We start from the raw sequence: 21525 nt of genomic DNA, 5'->3' as shown, positions 1-21525 counted from the left end.
TGCCTCATACAGCCAACTGTCAATTACAGTGGCCAGTTACTGTGTTTTTGTACTACCTAGACCTTTGCTTATCACTCGTTTCCTTCTGGCTCCCAGCCTATGACCATTTCATTTCTTGTTAGCATGTCTAGTGGAATGTTTGGCAAGGGAAATAAAAGTAGCTGAAAAATCAAACCAGTCAATTAAGCCAAAGCCCCATGACCATTCAGAAATCAGATCAGGCTGTATTTAGCTCTAAACTTTAGGTATTTGTAAACACATCAGTTAAGATGGGCAAGTCTGAAAATATGCTTTACATTAAGTTCAAAGATGCAGCAAACCCAAACGTACAGACAAAGAATAAACAAAATCACAAATATTCTACCTTGGAAAGCCTTAATTTTTAACTTTTTTTTTCTTTTTTTTTTTTAAGTGTCTAAGTGTCTATTCTGCCTTAGTTTCACTTGTGCTTTTGATTATATAAATAGGGTTAAAGGAAAAGAAACTCTCCATGACAGTGGTGAGAACTAGTTCTAACATGTATTAAATACAGCTGGAAATCATAAAATATCAGCTCATCCGTACATGGATGCAATGTATTTCTATCCAAGTTTGCATGCTCTTTCATATGTATTTTCAAGAGCTTGTATCATTCGCCGCCCTCAGAAATTCTAAAATGCATCTGAGTATCCATACTAAACTCACCAAAATTATTGCGGGATAACTGGCTGAAGTGAAACTCCAATAAAAATGAGCAAAGCAAATTGTGCAGAGGAATTTTGCTTTTGTTCCTCAATTGATTCTTGAGTGTAGATAAAATTATGACCTTTTATAATTAAAGGGTTACAGGAAACAAATCAGTCTGTTACAGTCAGTTGGTTCATTTCCTCAACTATCCCCAGTGGCTCAGATATATTACTAATCATGACCCACTGTTTGATGACAGAAGAAATGTGATTTTGAAAACTAAGATTTCCATGTTCAGCACCATGTATTCCAACCACAACTTTCTAATCACATTTTCTATAAAAAGAAGAGCTGGAAAATGTAATAAATATACAGCCATACATGAGATTTTTATTTCAACTATCAAATAAATATTGGCTTTAGATTAAAATGTTTTCATTATAACATAAAAAGTATTTATCAATGATTGAAATATTAAAAATTACTGGAGTGCCTGACTGGCTCAGTGCGTAGAGCACGCGACTCTTGACCTTGAGGTTGTAAATTCAAGATCCACGTTGGATGTAGAGATTACTTAAAAAAATAAAATTAAAAATAATTATTGAAATTTAATTCATTTTCAAAAGAAATGCTATTAATTCCTATTACCGGTAACTGTATCTCACATACTCTATGTCTCATTTTCAAAAGACTTAAACATACTCTAAACACAGGAGTATGGTTTATAAAATCAAAACTTTGACCTTAGCAGCCTGCACTCATTGTTAGTATCATGGAGCTAGAATCAAGGAGGAAGCCAGAAAGCATACACAGGAGAAGGAAAAATAAAAAAAAAATTAAAAAACTGACAAATACACCTCATTATTCCCAGGAAAAAAGACTAGAATCACTTTTGATTAGAAAGAAAATGTTTCGGTTTTAGATTTTCATGTACTATGTCTGACTGAGAGAAATATTGCGATGACCTAGAGTGTTTTTCTGTGGTTTCCCATTATCATATAAAACTACAGGGTAATCTTTTCCAAATTCAATTTTAATCAAGACATTATTCATTTCCAAAATGACCCCTATTACATCCACTGGTCTAGGAGTTAATGAGGGCAGGAACCAACTCCATGTTGGTTATGTTCTAAAACTAGCACCTAGCAGAGTGCCAGTTAAAATTGATAATCTTTGGGGCACCTGGGTGGCTCAGTTGGTTAAGCGATTGACTTAACCTTCGACTTCGGCGAAGCGATCATGAGGTCATGATCTCATGGTTTGTGAGTTCTAGCCCCGCGTGGGGCTCTGTGCTGAGAGCTCAGAGACTGGAGCCTGCTTCAGATTCTGTGTCTCCCTCTCTCTCTGCCTCTTCCCCCACTTGCACTCTGTCTCTCTCTTTCTCAAAAATAAATAAACATTTTAAAAAATTGATCATCTCATGTCTATCATTTCAGGGTGTCTAAGGACAATCTCTTTCTTAAAAATCAGGCTAAGAAACACTTTCTCCCAAGTCTTCCTAAACAACCATGCTCCATCAATCTCAGTACGCTGAATGCTTTACATTCAACTGACTACGTTTTTAAAATTTATTTGTGCTTAATTTGAAACAAAATTTAATACTTTCAAAGACAGGAACAGATAAAAGTACAGCATAGGCAACGTGGTCAATAATATGCCGTACATTTAAAACAAATATATCATTGTACATCAACTGTACTTAAATTAAAAAAGACAAGAGCAATATTTCTACTCTCCCTTTGAATACAAAGCTTATTTGCATAAGTACAACAATAATTAATAAATATAGTACTCTGAATGTGCTCAGTCTGATTTTATAAGGGCAGCTTAGCATTTCCCTTTTCAGGCTTTCTACCTTTTATTTATTTTCTTGTTTAACTATAGAAATTAAGGCCTTAGGTATATTAATGAATTAAAGTGGTAATAGTAGCATTCTCACTTCTACTTTAAAATAAATGTGTTTATGTTTTAGTACTAAATATGATGTTTGTAGGCTTGTTTGTTTTTGTTTTGGGGTTTTCACATTTATCAAACATACATATTTTCTATGTAGGATGTGCTAAGAAAACTTTTTAAACTAAGGTATTTATTTTCTACATCCATCGAGATTGGCTTTTTCTTTTCTATTAATGTGAGTTTCCAGAACGATTAAATAGTAAACCAACTTTGACTTCTTGGAATAAACCAAACTTGAGAATTATATAGTATCTTTTATGATACATTGTTAGCTATGGCTTTACAATTACTCGAGTGTTACTGAGTTTTTGTTCATGAATTACAGTTGTTTTCCTCTCTGAAAATATTATTGTATGCTTTGGTATCAAGATATCATTAACCTCATGAAATAGGGGTGGGGTTTTTTTCCTCACTTTCTGCAAGAATTTGTGTATGACTAGAATTACTCAGACAGTTATTAAGTAAGTATATAATTATAGCTCTTCTTTAGGAGAGTTATTGTATATTTAAACTAGTGCTCTTTAAAAGTCAGTCTTTGGGAACATGTGTCATGCTCTAACAAATGTTGTTAAGTTGCATTTAACCTTTCAAAAATATCATAAGTTCATACTATTTAAATGGGGAAAATAGACAACAACATATTTTTTTGTAATTCAAATGTGGCCAATATAACCAAAAGATATAAATGGGCAATGTTGGAAAAATAAAGAAAGTTCTTAAGCATGTAAAAATAGCATTCCCTGTCTTATGTTTTTCTCCAATATATTCAGCAAATATTTTCCTAATTTTGTTGCTGTGGACATTAAGACAGAGAGGCACCCGACTCCTTTCTCAGATTAGTCATGAACGCATGAGAACTTGGGTTACCAGAGTTTAACAAACTACTTCTACAAATTATTAATAAAATAAATATAACACATATATGGACTATCTTAAATACTACAGGGAGTTAGTACCCTTAAGATAAGTACAGAAGAAAACTCTTAGAGAGAAGCAAACAGGACAAAGCAAGAATTTGACATCGTCACCACAGAATGATGTCTTATTTCAGCGATATTTTTTTTTATCATATATGCAGGAGATAGAAAAGAACAAACAAATGACTAAGCTTTTGGTGGAAGGTGGATGCTCATACCAGCATAGAAATGTTTTAATTATGAGAAATTGTCCTAATGTTCTGCTCACTATATTCCTTAATGATGCAAAGTTATAGTTAAATTGCATTATTATTTTTTTTAATTTTCAGAAAATAATCCCTCTCCAAATACAAAAACACATCAACCTTATCTAGTATAATTCCTTTTATTTCACTGGATGAATAGTGGCCAATGGAGGTCTTCTTGGAGTATCAACATCATTTGACTAATGGTGTGATGGCAGAAATATCAAACATTTGCTAAAAACAAGTTCCATCTTTTTGAACTCCAGCTAAAATTGATAACACATGTTAGTACCAAGTTCTGAGCAGAGACTGTGCCCCCAGCTCTCTGCTACTTTGAAGATCAGAGACTCTCTCACCTTCTCTTGTTTAAGACCATCAGGCTCAAAACGTATCATTAAAATTGTTTATGGCTCAATTCAAATAAATGAAAATATAATGATTGAATAAAGGGCTTTCTCTAAAAGACTTGAAAATGATACATTATAACAGACCTAGTGTTTCAAGCATATAATTAATAGCAGTAGTTTAAAAAATTATCATTGAGCAAAAAAGGGAATTGTTTCAAGAATTTTTTTTTTCTACACAGCCAAGATTAACTGATAAAATCTCAAGCTTACCAGAAGTGGTAATTTAGATTTTCATGGCTCTATTTCACTTAACAATGTATTCCTACATAATCTTATTTGATCTTTAAAGTATCTGGAAATAGTGAAGTAGAACTGCTCTTCCAAATTACAGGTGAAGAAAATGAGTCCCTGTGACTGGTTTGATTCACCAACGGTCTCACAACCAGTTGGGTTGAGTCAAAACTAAAACTCTGAACCTCTGATTCTTTTTTTTAAAGTTTGTTTGTTTGTTTGTTTACAGAGCACACACACAATCAGGGGAGGGGGAGCGAAAGAATCCCAAGCAGGCTCCATGCTGTCAGCACAGACTGTTGGTTGAGTATCTGACTCTTGGTTTCAGCTCAGGTCAGGCCCGAAACCAAGAGTCAGATGCTCAACCAACTGAGATACCCAGGTGCCCCTGATCCTCTGAGTCTTAATCCAGATACTGATATAATTGTTTTTTTTTTTCCTTAAAACACAGGTTTGTTTATTAAATTATAAGCTCTACATCACTCTTGGGGTGTGTGTGTGTGTGTGTGTGTGTGTGTGTGTGTGTGTATGTTTCTAAACTTTGCAATTGGATTGTTTTAATAGTCATATATTCTCAGGGAACAAAGAAAATAACAGGAGTGGATGAATAACTTCTGGTGATAAAATTGCCTTATTTATATGTTAAATGCAACATATTAACTTTATTCTAAGGACTGCTGTTTCCTCTCCGATGTTATAGGGTACCAGACTTAGAGGTTTTAAATATGCCACTAAGAGAGTTCAAAATCTAATTCTAGGTCTGCTACCCTATTATGTTCACACTATACGAGATGACTGGGATCTGTATAGTCAGATTTGGCAGCCTCTTACATGCTTATATGACCAGGGAGATATATCAAATTTAGAACTTTAACCCTAAGAATAGGCAGTTGTAATCCATATTAGAATGTTACAGAATCAGACTTGAATAAGGTATTTAATGGATAATACCTGTGGTTTTTAAAGTCTTTTTTTCCTCAATGCAACTTTTTTTTTTTTTTTGCATTTTGGTCTTGGGGATTGTTTTATGATTCTCTTTGTCAACTGACCATAGTTCACATTTGATTATTTCATTTTTATATTTCAAGAAATCCTGCCATAATAATTATGGTGTAATATTGCTCATCATTCAGTAAATGAATTTATAGGTAACATCTAGTAAAATGTAACAAATTAGTTTCAATAATACATAACACTGGAAATCAAAAAATCAATTTACATTTGATAAAATATAAGACCCTATCAATGAATGTAAATTTAAACCTAATATTTAGTTTGTCATTTTTATCTCATTTTTTTCTTAGGTGTAGGTGTTGAAGTTAGGTGATAATTCTGCCCATGCTAAAATATAACGATTTTTTCCATCACTCTCTGAGCGATACATGCAATTACACAACTGCACTTCATGCATTCAATTTAAAGAACAAACACTGAAGAAAGACCTATAGGAAGAAGATGTTGCTCTGTTCCTCATTCAATCAATCAATCAATCAATCAATCAGTGTCTTTATTCCTTGACATTGGTAAATTAAGTATCCAGCATGATCCAGGTTCTATTTTAGTCACTGATTATAAGTAACGTGGATTCTTGCCCTTTATGAGTGTTTACATTTTGTTTTAGATGTTAAGGGTTATTAATCTCCAGGAAATTACTCTCCAGAAAAATGTTGAAGCTTGAGGGACTCTTTGGTATGATCAAATTATTAGGGAAAATTAAAAAAAAAATCAAGATACAAAAGAATAAGTAGAAGACAAGATGAAAATTAGAAACCCATTTTTGTTCATGGTTGGAGACAGAGGTGAAACCAACAGACCAAGTTCCCAATGCCATCTCTGGCACTTTCTAATTAGACAAGCGACTTGCTCTTTGTAGTTATTGTTTGTTCAAATGTAAAATGGAATTATTGTATCTAACTCACAGGGTAGTACTGAGAATGAAATGATGTCCATAGTACACTTTCGGGCACATAATAGTGAATGCATAAAGAAAACCTTATGAAAACTGGGTTAAAAGAAAAATGGTTACGTAAGTACAAATGCATTTCCTCCTTAGTGGGGCTCAAGATCTGGACAACCAGTTGGTGAGGATGCTATAAAGGAGACTAAATGGCTAATTGACTATTAAAACATTAAGTTGTATGGTCTGGCCCTGGAGGAACAAAGGATCCCAATCCTTACTACTACTGTGTTTTTATCATTACTTAAAAAAAATTAAAACAAGGTCTTCATCAGAAAATATTTCAGTGTTATTACTAGTATGGCCTAATTTTTAGGAGCATGAAGGGAAAAAATGCTTCTTACAACACTTAATGTGGGCTTACAGTTTATGGTTAAATTCTACATTGCTCAGTTCTTAATCCCATTTGTTATATTACAATCTCTAAAGGAAACCAAAGTACATTTCAATTATGCCATGCTCTTGTGAGAAAGGAACTGCCTTTTTAGTCACACCAAGATGAGAATAGGTATTAGTCCCATTTGGAAAGTGCTCCATGTAATGTTAAAGAAAAATATCATTGTGAAAAATTTAATGTGTAATGTCTGTTGGTAACCATAGAATATGTAAATGTGGTGCCAATGAATTATCCCCTAAAGGATGCCAAATTTCCTGCCATATGTTGTCTTTCGCTCTAAGTAGTTTGCTGCCAATTTAGCTTATTCTTCATCCTGTGCTCCAAAATCTCGAGGAAAAAAAAATCCTAGAGCATTCTCAAGAGGTTTTCATTGGTATTGGAGCCAAAAATCACATATCTGCCTCACGGGATTCCTTTTGAGTCTGGCTGGAGAAACTATCATGGAAATAAGTTCAGATCTCTATCATGGGCTGTGAGCCAGAGTTTCCCCAGACCAGTCAAAAATCCATCTGGGACTCTAGATTAGAATTATTTGAAATCCACAGAGAACCAGGAAAAGGCCTTGGGTCTAATGTGATCCCACTCTTTACAGCTCAGAAGTATTCCCCAAACCCCCATAATTTCCCTAAAGCCAGGGGGGTAAAGATTTGGAAGTTTAACTAAAACTGGTGAACAGTAAAAGAAAAAGCAGCTAGCTGGGAGTTCCGCAATTCCTGTCAAAACTGAGTCATCGTTTTGCCTTGCTAGTCCACGTAACAGAGACTTCTCCACAATTCACTTAACTGCCTTTTCATCAGTGTGTCTTAATGTGGTCCTTTCTTTTTAGCTCTTAATTTTTTTTTCAATTTTTAAGGATGTAGAGTATACTTTCAATATAATACTAAAGGCCTTTGCTTTCTTGTTGAAGAAAGACATGGCAACCCCAAATAGTCTCTGTGAGGACTGACATAGCTATGAAAAAAATGTCAAAATTCTGAAATGATTGAGTTAGGGTTTAAACAACCTCTGCTCAACATAGGCAAAAGTCAATCTTTTGGCTTGACTTACTTTTAGTAACAACTCCCTCCAATCGAATGATGTTGGGATGGTCAAATTGTCCCATAATGCTTGCTTCTCCCAGGAAGTCTCTCCTCTGCTTTTCTGTGTAGCCCACTTTCAGGGTCTTGATGGCCACTGAAATTTCTTTTTTTGAAGGGAGTTTTAAGCGACCACTGCACACCTCTCCAAATTCACCTGTTAGTATAACAAAACGACAACAAAAGGTAAGGAGTTATATAATAAAAATATTATCAGCAGATAATAATAGATTTTCAGATATTATTAGCAGATAATAAGAGATAATAAACTGTTCCCTGTCAGTAATTCCATTCAAAGTATTTACACCTTTGACCTGCAAGATATACACTTAGATCTCCAACTTAATTGAGAACATGATAATTGGAGACTCCCTAAGAAACCCCAGAACATCCAGAACCAAGTAGGAAATGGACCTTGTGAGTAGCCTCATACATTTTGAAGTACCACACTGTGAACAATATAATATGAAAGAGCAGGAGGAAAGTAGGAAGGCTAAAACAGGGTTTTAGCTCCTTGTTCTTATAGCCACCATCTCCTCAGGTTAATCAACAGACCGACATAGATATTATCGGTTGAGCAATGGATTAAATTTCAGATGTTTCTAGTAATTCTGTTATTAATAAGAGGACCAATTTAGCTATATACTCAGACTCTCTGAAAATGAGAACAGAAGCATCTGCTACCAATTCATTTTATTGGAGTATTGGCATGTTGCATTATTGACATACGAGTTGTAAAGTTCTCTGAGCTTCTGGAAGGAAGATGAATATACTATTTTCAAAAAAAGGTAGCATATTTTTTCTACAGAATCACTGTAAATATTTTCAAAGTCTTCAATAAAAAATCTTGTTTTAAATGTACAATTAATCCAGAATCTACTGAATTTGGAATGTTGGTGACATTTAAATAGTCTAATCCTACTGGTATAAAATTGCCTAGAACTAGTTTGGGCACTATCTTCATATATATTGTTATTGAGAAGATTTACCCATAACTCTTTCATCCTATTTTGAACTTCCTGAGAGCAGAGGCCCTTTACATTCATTTCTCTGTCCCACTGCTTGTCATGGTAATTGCCACAAAGTAGTACCACGCATAGAATGCTCCTTGTTCAGAGAGGAATTCCTAATATTGTGCAGATTACTAGATCTGATTTGTACAACACTTTAAAAAATGTTTTTTAATACCAAGTGAGAGATTTTTCTGAAAAGGATTAATTGCATAATTCATTGTTAGGCTGTCTGTGGAATGGCAGAGGATTCTTGGTCCAATCTTCTCACTGTGAGTTTTTGTACAAGCTCCATGCCCCATGGCTCAGCCAGAGAGAAGCTGTCAAGAAGTGAGATGCTTCTTCTCTATATTTTGTTCAAGCAAGTGGTTCAACCCACAAAAGCAGCAGGTTGTCCTATTGATTTACCAGCTGCATTACTACAAATGACTTGCTTCTCTCCAGGAAGCTCTAAACTTCCCCAGACTTGACCCCTTTCTCAGGAATCCACTTTTGTCACTGTTTCAAAACCATGACTTATGCTGTAACTTGTCAAAGTCACATAAGGTCCAAAAGCAGTTATTTATACATTTTAAAAATAAATACCCATCAGTTGGCAACACTATGACTGATACTGAAAAACACAGAGTTATAATGCTAAATAAGGCAGGTCTAATTTCTTCCCTTTGAAGGAATACAGAGAAGATAGCAGTATCTGTGGCTAGAGTGTTCTTTAGGATTATAGGGAGAATCAGGGGTAGAGCTTGAGAACATTGATTGATCTTTTGAAATCCAAGGAAGAATATGTCATTATAGAGTGTGAACATTAGGAGAACTGTAATGCAAAGTAAATCATTGTTAGAATCTATAAGCAATACTAAGACTTCCTTTCCTTATACTGGGCTATTGGAACATTGCCAGAGAGCTCCAGTTCATGCTGCATAAACATTAACTTTGAGCAAACCATAAGAAAGCATCCATAAATACATTTCTATTTTCTTTTTTTTTTTTATTTTTTTTTTCAACGTTTATTTATTTTTGGGACAGAGAGAGACAGAGCATGAACGGGGGAGGGGCAGAGAGAGAGGGAGACACAGAATCGGAAACAGGCTCCAGGCTCTGAGCCATCAGCCCAGAGCCCGACGCGGGGCTCGAACTCACAGACCGCGAGATCGTGACCTGGCTGAAGTCGGACGCTTAACCGACTGCGCCACCCAGGCGCCCCTACATTTCTATTTTCTGAAAGAAAGTTCTGCCGTTATCATGAGTCAATATGCTGCAATGGACCATGTATTAAATTTTGATGTTATCACCACTTATTCAATGTGACAAGTCACTTGTCAGTAGATTGCAGGACAGATAATACAGTGCTGTAGGACACAGAATGGATTCTAGGGCCTAATTGCCTCTGTCAGTTACTGTGATTTTGAACTGGCATCTTTTTAAAAAATATTTATTTATTTATTTTGAGAGAGAGAGCGTGCATGTGTGTGGGGGAGGGGCAGAGAGAGGGAGGGAGAGAAAGAATCCCAAGCAGGCTCCAGGCTCATGAACCTTCATATCATGACCTGAACTGAAATCAACAGTTGGATGCTCAACTGACTGAGCCAATCAGGTGCCCCTTGAACCAATGTCTTAACCTCTCTGTACCTTTCTCTCCTTATCTATAACATGGGAACACCAATTGCATCTAACTCATGAGGGTTTTTTTGTAATTAAATGAATTAATGTACGTAAAGATGCATAGTGTAATCTATGTGTTACCACTATTTTCTTCTTTGAGTTCAGACCCACCTTAAGAAGGATAAACTATCTATCTACTGCTAAAGAGTTAGATCACATTGAAGAGTGAATACAAAAGTGCTTTTTAAAATGTCAAGTTCTGTATTAATGTTAAGAAGAGATGGTTGTGATGATGATGGTGATAACAGGGTTAATGTCATGCTGGACAAGTATTTGTAAAGGGCAGCATTTTGTAAAAGTCCTTCACTGGAGAGATCAGAGGAAGAGTTCAAATTTCAAGTGGGTCAATTAGCGTTCCTTTCCTTCTCAAGGAAATATCTGACATATGTAAATGTATATCTACCTTCAAAATTCAGAAAATGTTTCAGTAATGCTAATTTTTAAAAACCCCCAAACTCTGAAATGTGATTATTTCATCCGATAAATACTAGAAATGGTCACCAAGATGTTATACTAAACATAGAAATGTTAAACATTAATTCATTTATCTTCCTAATCAACAACTGTGTTGGAAAAATTAACAAATTTGGGCAAATGCAATGCCCGATCTTTCCACCTAGCCAAATTTTACATGGTCTTACTCAATTTGCTCTGAACCTATAAGAAAACACACACACACACACACACACACACACAAACACAAAAAACAAAAACCTTAGATCCTGTCATTTCTAAGTAAAAGCACAACTATAAGATCACTTGGACAGCACTGCTTGATTGTTTAATTCCATAACTGCAGTAGTTTTCATTTGTCCTTTGAAATGAAGTATGTTTTATGGGACTGGGTACACTATATTCTGATTTAAGATGCACAACACAAAATTGTTCAAAATAAAATTTCCTACACTCATTTCATCTAAAATAGAAGAAAAAATCTACTTGTGTTTAAGTAGAATGATACTCTTCCCTCGCTTCACATTCCATTCTCCTACTCTTTTAATAAAAGAAGCATAATGAAAATACATATTGAACAATTTTGATGTGTCAGCTAAGCACTGGTCATAAATTATCTCAATTAATCCTCACAAAAATGTTAGAAGAAGGCACTAGTGTAATTATCAGTGTCTAATATGGAGTTTGAAGTTGGAAAAAAAAAGATTCAAATTTTGGTTTCCCAACGAATAACCATGTGCCTATAGGCCATTCAGATTTTTAGATCTTGTTTTCTCATCTAGAGAAATGGAGACAATAACTATGTAAAATTAAATACCATGTGAATGCCTAGCATAGAATAGGAGTTAAATATATTCTACTTTCAGAAATTTTCAGTATTTAATCCTGAAATACTGGTTGGATTGAAGAATAAAACTGGGAATTTTAGTCATTGTGCATTCCATTATTAAGAAATTTACTACTTTGAGAAAGTTAATTTGTGGCTTAATTTTAATTTTGTTATTTAAATTTGTTATTTGTTATTTGGTATAATTCTTCTGATTATCCAATGTATAAATGAGAGTTTCTGTTATTCTTGTTTTTCTGTATGAAACCTCTGACAGAAAATTAGAGAATTAGCCCACACAAATAGGGTATTTCTTCATATTTGACTGTGAAAGTTCTGTCATTGACCACAAGATTCAGCCTTTTAACAATGGAAGATAACTGCTAATCATTTTAGTATAATTATTAATTTTTTATGCACAACATTACTTTCAAAATTTTTAAAGGATATAGGAAATGAGTAAGTGTATAAATGCAAGAAGGCTTGCCATGAATAGGTTGTTATTGGAGTAGTTGTGGAAATGGGTAGTATTATACTATACTATCCATTATACTATTAGACAATTTCAGCTACTTTTGTAGATATTTTATATTTTGCAAAAGAAAATGTTAAGAAAAATTGAAAGCTTTCAAAATTTTGATTTCATATTCTACCCTTGAAAGGCTAATCAAGACAGACTAGAATTGGATGCACACAATATTATACTGAAATCTTCCAGGAGAAGAATAATCGACCTTGAAGATATACTTGTTTGCAAACAAAACAGGCATAGTTTTATTGTCCTTAGGAAAAGGAAAATAAGGAAAATGAGGATATTGGCTGCAAAATCCTGAAAATGGAGCACATTTTTTACAAATATGTTTGAAGAAAGAAATGAACAAAGTTGATCTGTCCTGATCTTTCATGAGCATCAGGGACTGACTGTTCAATGATTCAGTGTAACAGTAGCCTTTCCTTTTGTTTTATTTATCAGATACCATTTTGTAAGGTTTATTTGAGAGAGAGAGAGAGAGAGAGAGAGAGAGAGAGAGAGAGAGAGCAGGGGAGGGGCAGAGAAAGAGGGAGACACAGAATCTGAAGCAGGCTCCAGTCTCTGAGCTGTCAGCACAGAGCTCAACGCGGGGCTTGAACTCACAAACTGTGAGATCATGATCTGAGCCAAAGTAGGACACTGGACCTACTGAGCCACGCAGACGCCCCTCAGATACCATTTTTAATGAGTGCGTCTTGTCTCACACCACTGTGTTCTAGCGTTATCAGTAACATCTCTCTAGATAAGCTTTTACTAGTGGAAAGGGTCCCAAAGTTCAAGGTCCCCATGTGTCTGTCTGGCCTCTAGACATGGCTGAGCATAAATGAGTTTCTCCTTCTCATATCGTTTGATTGTGCAAAGTCTTTGTGCTACGCATGCTCCTGAGGTTTCCATGCTGGAGAACAGTGCACTCTTGTGGGACAATAGTAACACCAGAGCTACAAGAACCACGTGCACCACAGAGCAGTTTACAAAGCAGAAGTGTACAAATGAAAGAGAGTAACCGATATTTATTTGTGTTCACTGGATTAGCACAGATATATGATGAATGTGTGTATTCTTGAGTCTTAATTGTGAAAAAAGAAGAGCATGCTTTATTTTCCTTTTATGAATTACTAGTTTCACATTTGAATATCACCTGCACAGGTGAGTTTTAGCAGGCTGAAATACTAATAAAGTTAGAGGAGAAGATTTACTAAATTATCATTTCATTTAGATAATATGAATTACTCAGATTTTCCTGCTTGAATAATAAATACTGCTACCTTTCTAAATACTGCTTTGATGTATAGAAAAACAGAGAAAATTATATGCACATTTGTGTAAAGAAGCATCCGTCATAAATATAGTACTTGAAGGAAACATGATCTGATGCTACTCACTATTCAATGAGTTGGTTTCTCAGTCTTTCTATTTCCCACATCAACATAACTACTTTGCATTTGTTTTTAAAATAATATTGAAGAATGAGATGGTGGAACAGAACTATTGTAAAAGATTATTTATTTTCACTTTTGAGTAGTAGTTTTAATCAAATGCACACTGAATGTCAGTGGATGTCCCTGTGTTTATGTGTAAATGTAAAAAGTGTTATTTTATAAGTATCTGTAACTTTTATTGGCAAAAGGCAACTGCTATTCACAGTCACTCCAGAGCTGTTTGTTAATGGGATTATAATTGAGTCCATTAATGATTAGATTGAAGATGTATCTATATGAAAACAAACTTCGACAAAAATTTAAACTATATAAAGTTATAGGCAAGTATTAAAATGGAGCACTTTATGTTATTTAAACTATCCACTCAAAATAGTTTTGAGGAAGTTTGTGTAAAATGCGTCATTGATGATTTTACTTTGTGTCGCCTTTTTACTGTAATTCCAAAGAGGATTCTAAAATTGCCTGTTTTACAAACTCAAAATTTTCACTTAGTGAGCTTGTTTAAAGTAAGACGCACTTTTATCCTGTTATCCCTGTTTAGTCAAATAGGCTTTGTGACACATGATCGGCACAGTCAGGGGAAGACTGAGCTATTGAGGCGGCCGCCTCTGAAATTCAATAAATAAAAAGCTGGCCATAGTCTGTGAGTCTGCAAGTCTGGCACCTTTGAAATCATTACATTCCATTAAATGCTCCTTCATTTATTTATTGCCTGCCTTTGATGTTGAAATCAGAAAAATGTCCCTTTTCACAGCAGTATAACTTAGGCTTGAGAAATTGCACATTCTTAGGCAGCATTCTTATTCATAGTTGCAAACTTGTAATTAACATGTAGATAGAGAGTGGGGTTACTGTGATGGTTACCTGCTCCGACAACTTTGTCAATGGATATGTTGGTGGCATCCAGTTCCTTAGCAAACTCATGAACCGCTTGGGTAGGGTCTTCGTATGTGTGTGGGTCAACATAAGTCCTGAGACCTGGAAGTTTTACTGTTTAAGGGAAGGAAGAAAGGCATTATTGTAAAAACTGATTTATAAAAACTTTACTGAGAAAATTTTATAACCATATTATTAGTGAAAAAATATCCCTATTACCATAAAGTGAACCAACTGTTAGTTTATTCTGCAATTGGCAGAGAGGTTGGACTATGCATTGAACAATTTAAGAAACACAATTCCCCATAATGAAACAAAGAGGAACCACAATGAACTTTCTCAGCAAAAACACTACAAGGAAAATGAGCATTCAAAAAGGGGAATCTCGAGGAGAAGATCGAGTAGATCTAGTAATTATACCATCAGCCGTAGTGAGTGCACGTTATGACACATTTATGATTCTACAAATAGTGCCGTAAACAAGTATTTATGAAAATGCCACATCTGACAATAAATCAAAGTTTGGGAAATATTTTCAAAAGGCAGTACAGTGACTAAGATTATAGATAAATTAATTAAAGGATATAAAACGGCATGTCTTTTGTCTGACACTATTCTGCTCTTAGTAACATTCACAATCAAACTCGTCCCTTGTAATTATAGATATACTTAAACCTGTGAAGATATGCATATATAATATGGGTATTATATGAATATACTAACATAATATAAAATTACTGAAATCTTACTGTGTAGCTTTTTAGCATAAAGGCAATATAAATTCTCTATATTTTAATAATGGTGCCAAAAAGCTAAATCCCAAACATAAATTACACTTGTAGCCTATTAAATATAAACCTCCTTCGTAATATGTATATTTATTTAATAATTCTGAAGGTGAAAAATTTTTGTGATGTTCTATAATTAAAATAGCATGGATAAAAGATACAGGAGAATCATTTTGGATTTGATTTAATACTAATGAGATTTCCACTATTTGGAAAATAAGTCATATTAGAAATAATTTGGAATGTTTAATAAACTAAATTTCTCTACAGTAAAACTAATTTTTTAAGTAAGCTTTATGCCCAATGTGGGGCTTAAACTCATGACCCGGAGAGATCAAGGGTCATGTATTCTACCAACTGAGTCAACCAGTCACCCTTAAAACTAAATTTTTATAAAAGGGAACTTAGGATCTATGAAAGTACATAAACATGATCTAACACTAAAAGATACAGTATATGTATTTATATGATAGATTTTTGTTTTTAATTTTGGTAATTTTTTAAAAATTGGTAAAAAAAATATTGTTTTAGCAAGGGGCAGGAATGCATATTAGTGATTGTTTTTTCCTTTATGACCCTATATTACTGAAGGATATTTTTTATCCTAAAGTAACAAGTAAAATCAGATGTTATCTTTTACAGTATCCCTTTATAATGAAAGCATCTTAATGGCAAATTGCAACTGAGCATTCAGTGATGACCAAAGAGGTCTCTGACTCAGTTTTGTAGTTTGCATGAAATGGATGTAGAGACTGACGACAGCAATTATTCCAGAGAGCCTTCAGCACGATGGACAGTAGGCCAACGGGTCCAGCATTTCATGGTTCGGGCTGGGAAATGATCAGTTCATTGACATACAGGACATCTTCATGAATTCCCTGGTTACACCACATAATAAGTTATGTTCCTGCAAAGTATCCATAAAGGTTTCAAGAGATGAAATAGAGGCATAAGAATAAATGGATTATAAAAAATAAGTGGTGGTTGGGAAGTAAAAATTCAATTTTCCTCAGTTACTTCTCCAGATGATTTTTGAGACTCTAGAATAGAAATGGGAGGGTCAGGAAGCAAATGGAGAAGAAAGGCTAAAGCTCCTCCTACTTGGCCTGTGTTGACATTGGCACTGCATGCAATACAACAGCCTCTCCATCCTGAGGCCAAGTGCAGATTATCGAGAAGACACCAATTTGAAGGTTACCTCCACAGAACTGGGGAAATGACAAGTCCTTTGCTCTTGCTTTGGGTAAACCGTGAGTAGAGCAGCTTTTGAAGTAAGAACTTTTGAAGCTTTTCTATTCTGAACAGCTCAGGAAAAAGAATTAGCTAGGTGTCAGAAAACGAAAGCTCTTGAATACTTGTTATTCAAGTGCTCGGCACAAGTGCCTGTTATGGTGTTAATGCTCAATAAATGATAGAGATTACAGACATTGTATGTATTTTGATGTTAAGAATGTTTAATCAAATTATTAATATGATTGAGGTTTCTGGAGACAGGATTTGGGCCAGAAATGTCCATTCCTTTTGAGCTCCCAGATCAGTTTGCAAGCTTCTGCCATTATTGTAAACATCATTGCTTCCTATAAAAACACATGGCAGAGTCACTCTTTAGTTCAGTGGTCTATTATAATTTATTATTTCACTAAAACTATTTCTAATATTATCAGTACCAAAACACTTTACCCTTAAAATAAGCAAACAGATTAAGGAAAGCTATGATACTTTTCTTGCTTAAGAGTAAGGAAAACAGCAAAAGTAACTATAGACTTACTAAAATATGTTAGGGAATAAAGTTCTGCCAGAATCTTTTTGTATAATAAGTTTAGTTACATTTTAATAAAAGCTCACATCAAAGGGAGACTGGGATATATGATCATCCAGTTTTGATTTATCTCTAGTAATTGTACAGTAAAGGACCAGAAGATAAGGAAATTTAGTATTCCTTTTCAAGTAAAAAAAATAAGGTAAAAATTGGGGCACCTGGGTGGCTCAGTCAGTTCAGTGTCCGACTTTGACTCAGGTCATGATCTCATGGTTCCTGAGTTCAAGCCCTGCATCGGGCTCTGTGCTGACAGCTCAGAGCCTGGAGCCTGCTTTGGATTCTGTGTCTCCCTCTCTTTCTGCCCTCCCCCCACTCTCTCAAAAATAAATAAACATTAAAAAAATTTTTAAGTAAGGTAAAAATTATTTTTTAAAAAATGACAATTTTTCTTGTAAACAATTACAAATGTGTTAACCTTGCTGAACTTAAGGAAATCAATTTGGAAGCAATTTACTAGTATCAGAATTTACAAAGACCATTATAAAGTGAGTTGTCAGAAACAATGTCTAACATTTTAAATAACTACTAGCTTTAAACAGCCTTGAATTGTGCTTTAGAGTGGCCCTTCTATACCTGTCAGCCCTAGAGAGTATATGTATCACTAAATAATCTGAAAATTCAGTCGCCTTTCCCTACTAAAATCAAATTCATTGCAATTAAATAAAATCATATAAATTGCTTTTCTATCCACATGAAATTTGGGAAACAATACAAATATAAACACACACATCCCCAAGTTAAATGGCCTGTTCACTGTGGGAGCTTTGGCTGCTGACTTTTAACTGCTGACCCCAGAAGTGCCAGGATTCAGGTGATGCAGGATACAAGGCACATAATCCCTTCACACCAATAATTAAGGGCAACATACAGAGTAACTGGGCTGTGTCAAGAAAACCAGATAATAAACACATGCACACGTGTTAAGCTGTACTACTTTACAGCTCGTTCTGTGCAAACACAATAATTTACATTTCCATTTTACCAGCATGAGTTGCCCTAAGGATAGCAAAAAATAAAAAGGCCTAGCCAGAGAGGGCAAGGGGACAGGATCTTAGGAGGTGAAACACATTTCTTTCCTTTTGAAGCAATATTATAGGATTTGTAACAAGACTGGAGGGAATAGTTCATAGCTAGAGCTTTTTAAAGTAATACCAAATAAATGGTCTGAAATAAACCAGCTGTAGCACTAAGACGCAGAAAGTTTATGACATGCATATAAGTTATTTTATGCCCTTACAGCTAGGATAAAATGCATTTCTTTTTTGTTTGTCTATCATAAAGACATTGTACATTTGAAGAAAATTAAAGTTTCAACCAATTCCACCAGAAAAACCAAGAGCTAAAACAGATTGGAGTGATAGAGGAACGTGCTTACCACTGAGACACAGAAACTTATCATTGTTCCAAATTCATGAGATTTACAATTCGATATTAAAAGACCCAAATCAGTACTGTTTTACTCTAAAGACAATATTTACATTGACTATCCAACTCAAATTAGGAACAGTTTAATCCACAGGAATGTGACTGCTCTAATTTATGCACGGCAGCTGTGACTCAGTGTTTTTGGGGGGACCATGAAAAAAGCTACATAAGCCTCCTGCAATTTGTTCATTCATTCTCTTAAAGTAATCTAAAATGATGAGATGTTGCCATGAGGAAGGCAGCACTTTGGCTTTTGTGAATTATTCTGTGATGACTACAATGAGAACGATAGAACAAACCATGCCCTTTGTAAACTCTGTCACTGTGTCCAGCTCACATCAGTTTACATTTTGGAACACATTCTCTTTTTCTTTTTTGCAAGCTACTGTGTGCCTCCTGCATGTTAGCAACAGGTAATCAAGCTGTTACTTGAGTTATAAGGGGACCTATAGTTTTTAGATGCAAAACCAATGATGGATATGAAGTATCACGCTGAACTGAAAATAATTTTACAAGGCAATAGCGAATCAAAGAAAGTGATGCTTACAAGACTACGTCAGTCATATTGAGACGATCTGAGAGCACGAAAGTATGAGTTTAGTCTGCACTAATTTCCATAAGAACATGCTATTCCCTTTGAGTCCACTGATTAGTAATTGCCACATCGTTTGGAAAATCAAAATGCCTGGGATGATTTGTTTTGCCAGAAGAAGAAAAAAAAGAGTCAGTCCTCTTATTAGATATAAACACTTTGCTTCCCAAAAGAGTATTTCCTTTAGAAAATATTAAAAGGAGACGAAATTGCTTGGTATTAACATACGAGGGAAAAGTGCTGGCTTTCCGACCAGTTAGGTATCGTGTAACTCCAAAATAAACAGTTTATTTTAAAGGCTCTCTCCTGGTTGGTTGACAAAATAGACTACGGCGTTTCACATAAACAGAGGTTGTTTATATTTATTTGGGAGTTCAGAAAGGGACAAGGTTTCTATTTAGATTTTAGCGAAGGATGAGAAATAAGGAAATGGAAGATACGCTTTGCCTTTCAGCTACGCAGAGCTGACTAGAGTACATACTCCCCATCATGTACATTATTTGGCTATAAACCATAGGTTATCCTTCACTTTGCTGAAGGATGCTGAAATGTGACCATGCAAAAATTACTTCATGCAGAGCCATGAATTTCCTTCCCCATTTTAAATTAATTTAATCTGCTCAATTCTTTCCTAAAACTCCTTTTGCATTCTCTGCTTTGTGGGGAAGTTATCCAATTATGTATCAATAAGGCTAAAACTAGAACGGCGAAACCAAAGCACCAAAACAGCTTAGGAACTTACAATGTCCATTCCCAAAATGAAGTCTTTTTTCATCAGCACCATGTTTTGACTTGTTATAGCCACAGAACCTGGAGGGAAGTCAGCGGAAGAGAACACAGAAAGAAAATATATGAAAGCAATTATCTATGCTCAGAATGTGCAAAGCACAAAAAAAAAAAATAAGGCATTTTCCTCAAACAATTAAATGCTTTAGTGAAAGTTTAATGACTTCATATTTTCTAAATCCTTTATAGAAAGCCTCTTACTCTGGGGACTCTGGAAAGCTGCCTAATGAGGAGATATGCAGAGTTGCTTCCCCACTGTGCAGACCCCTTCAGTTCAGTTTTTATAATGGCCTTAGAAAGTGTTTATAGTATTTTTTTTTTAACAACTGCTGTTAGAATGAATGAAGGGTAAAGTCTCCATTGTCGGCGATTAGTGCTGTGCTGCCTTACCAGTGTTCTGGGTGAGAAAGTGGCAGGGAAATCTGGGGTGGATTTCAAGAGTGAGAGAACAATTGGAAAAAGAGAGTAAAAACCGCAAACGAGGTCAAAAGGGAGAAGCGGTATGAGGTCGAAAAGTGGGGCAGGAATTTCATGGAAAAAAAAAAAAGAAAATCAAAACTAAAAGATGGAGAAACAAAAGAAAGGGAAGGGAAGAAAGAAGAGATACAAGCAGAGACATTCTTAGTTGTTAAAGTACTTCATTGACCACAGTCTTCAGATTGTAGCCGCAATTCAGGAGAGCGAGCAGAGCAATAATGAGTGGCTGTAAAAGAGACCGCAAACTCACCTCCCTATCAAAACGTAGGTGACCACTGTGAGGAGAATAATGGCCACTGCCGCTGAAATGGCAATCATTACCACTTGGCTGTTTTCACCGGAGATGGAGAAAGCTGGGGGGTGGAAGAGAAAAAGAAGAAAAGGCCAGGCATTAACACACCATAACTAACATCGGCATGGAAAAGCTGATAAACTCAGTCATAGTTACTCTGCTTTTACCTAAAATGTGGCTTCCTGCTTCATACAGTGTAAACAGAATTCCCCACGTTAGTGTAAAAACAGACAGTGCCTATAAGGGTGCTTGAAATTTCCAATTAATAAGATAAGATACTCTCTTTCAATGGCATCAATCAATCGCTACTTGAGTGCAGAACTTTCAGAAACATCCTGGACTGGTTTTCTGTAGGCTTACTGCAAAGAAACTCATTGGATACACCAGAAGTTATCAGAGGAACATAGTGAACAGGTCAGATTTCCCTGAATGAAATTATAAAAGATTCCTAATTTTTTTTTTTAATGTTGATTTATTTCTCAGAGAGAGAAGACAGAGCATGCGCGGGGGAGGGGCAGAGAGAGAGGGAGATAGAGAATCCGAAGCAGGCTCCAGGCTCCGAGCTGTCAGCACAAAGCCCAGTATAGGGCTCAAAGTGACAAAAGTTGAGATCAGACCTGAGCTGAAGTCGGATGCTTAACCCACTAGGCCACCCAGGTGCCCTAAAAGCTTTCTAAACAAGCTAAATTATCTTGC

General features: G+C 35.2%; 1 protein-coding gene across 2 annotated transcripts in view; it reads right to left on the bottom strand.

Moving 5' to 3' along the window:
- EPHA3 (EPH receptor A3) overlaps positions 1-21525 on the bottom strand; it is a 356646-nt gene that overhangs the window by 47810 nt on the left and 287311 nt on the right. For both annotated transcript variants that reach the window (XM_043593904.1, XM_043593903.1), the window contains exons 8-11: positions 20788-20890; positions 20017-20084; positions 14639-14764; positions 7824-8009 (exon numbers count right to left, since the gene is read on the bottom strand). In XM_043593904.1, the coding sequence (XP_043449839.1) occupies positions 7824-8009; positions 14639-14764; positions 20017-20084; positions 20788-20890 (483 nt within the window). The remainder of the gene's footprint in view (positions 1-7823; positions 8010-14638; positions 14765-20016; positions 20085-20787; positions 20891-21525) is intronic.

Source organism: Prionailurus bengalensis, chromosome C2 (assembly GCF_016509475.1).
Source record: "Prionailurus bengalensis isolate Pbe53 chromosome C2, Fcat_Pben_1.1_paternal_pri, whole genome shotgun sequence".
NCBI classification, from domain to species: Eukaryota; Metazoa; Chordata; class Mammalia; order Carnivora; family Felidae; genus Prionailurus; species Prionailurus bengalensis.
The sequence above is the reverse complement of the archived record's forward strand: the minus strand, read 5'-3'. Positions and strand labels throughout refer to the sequence as shown.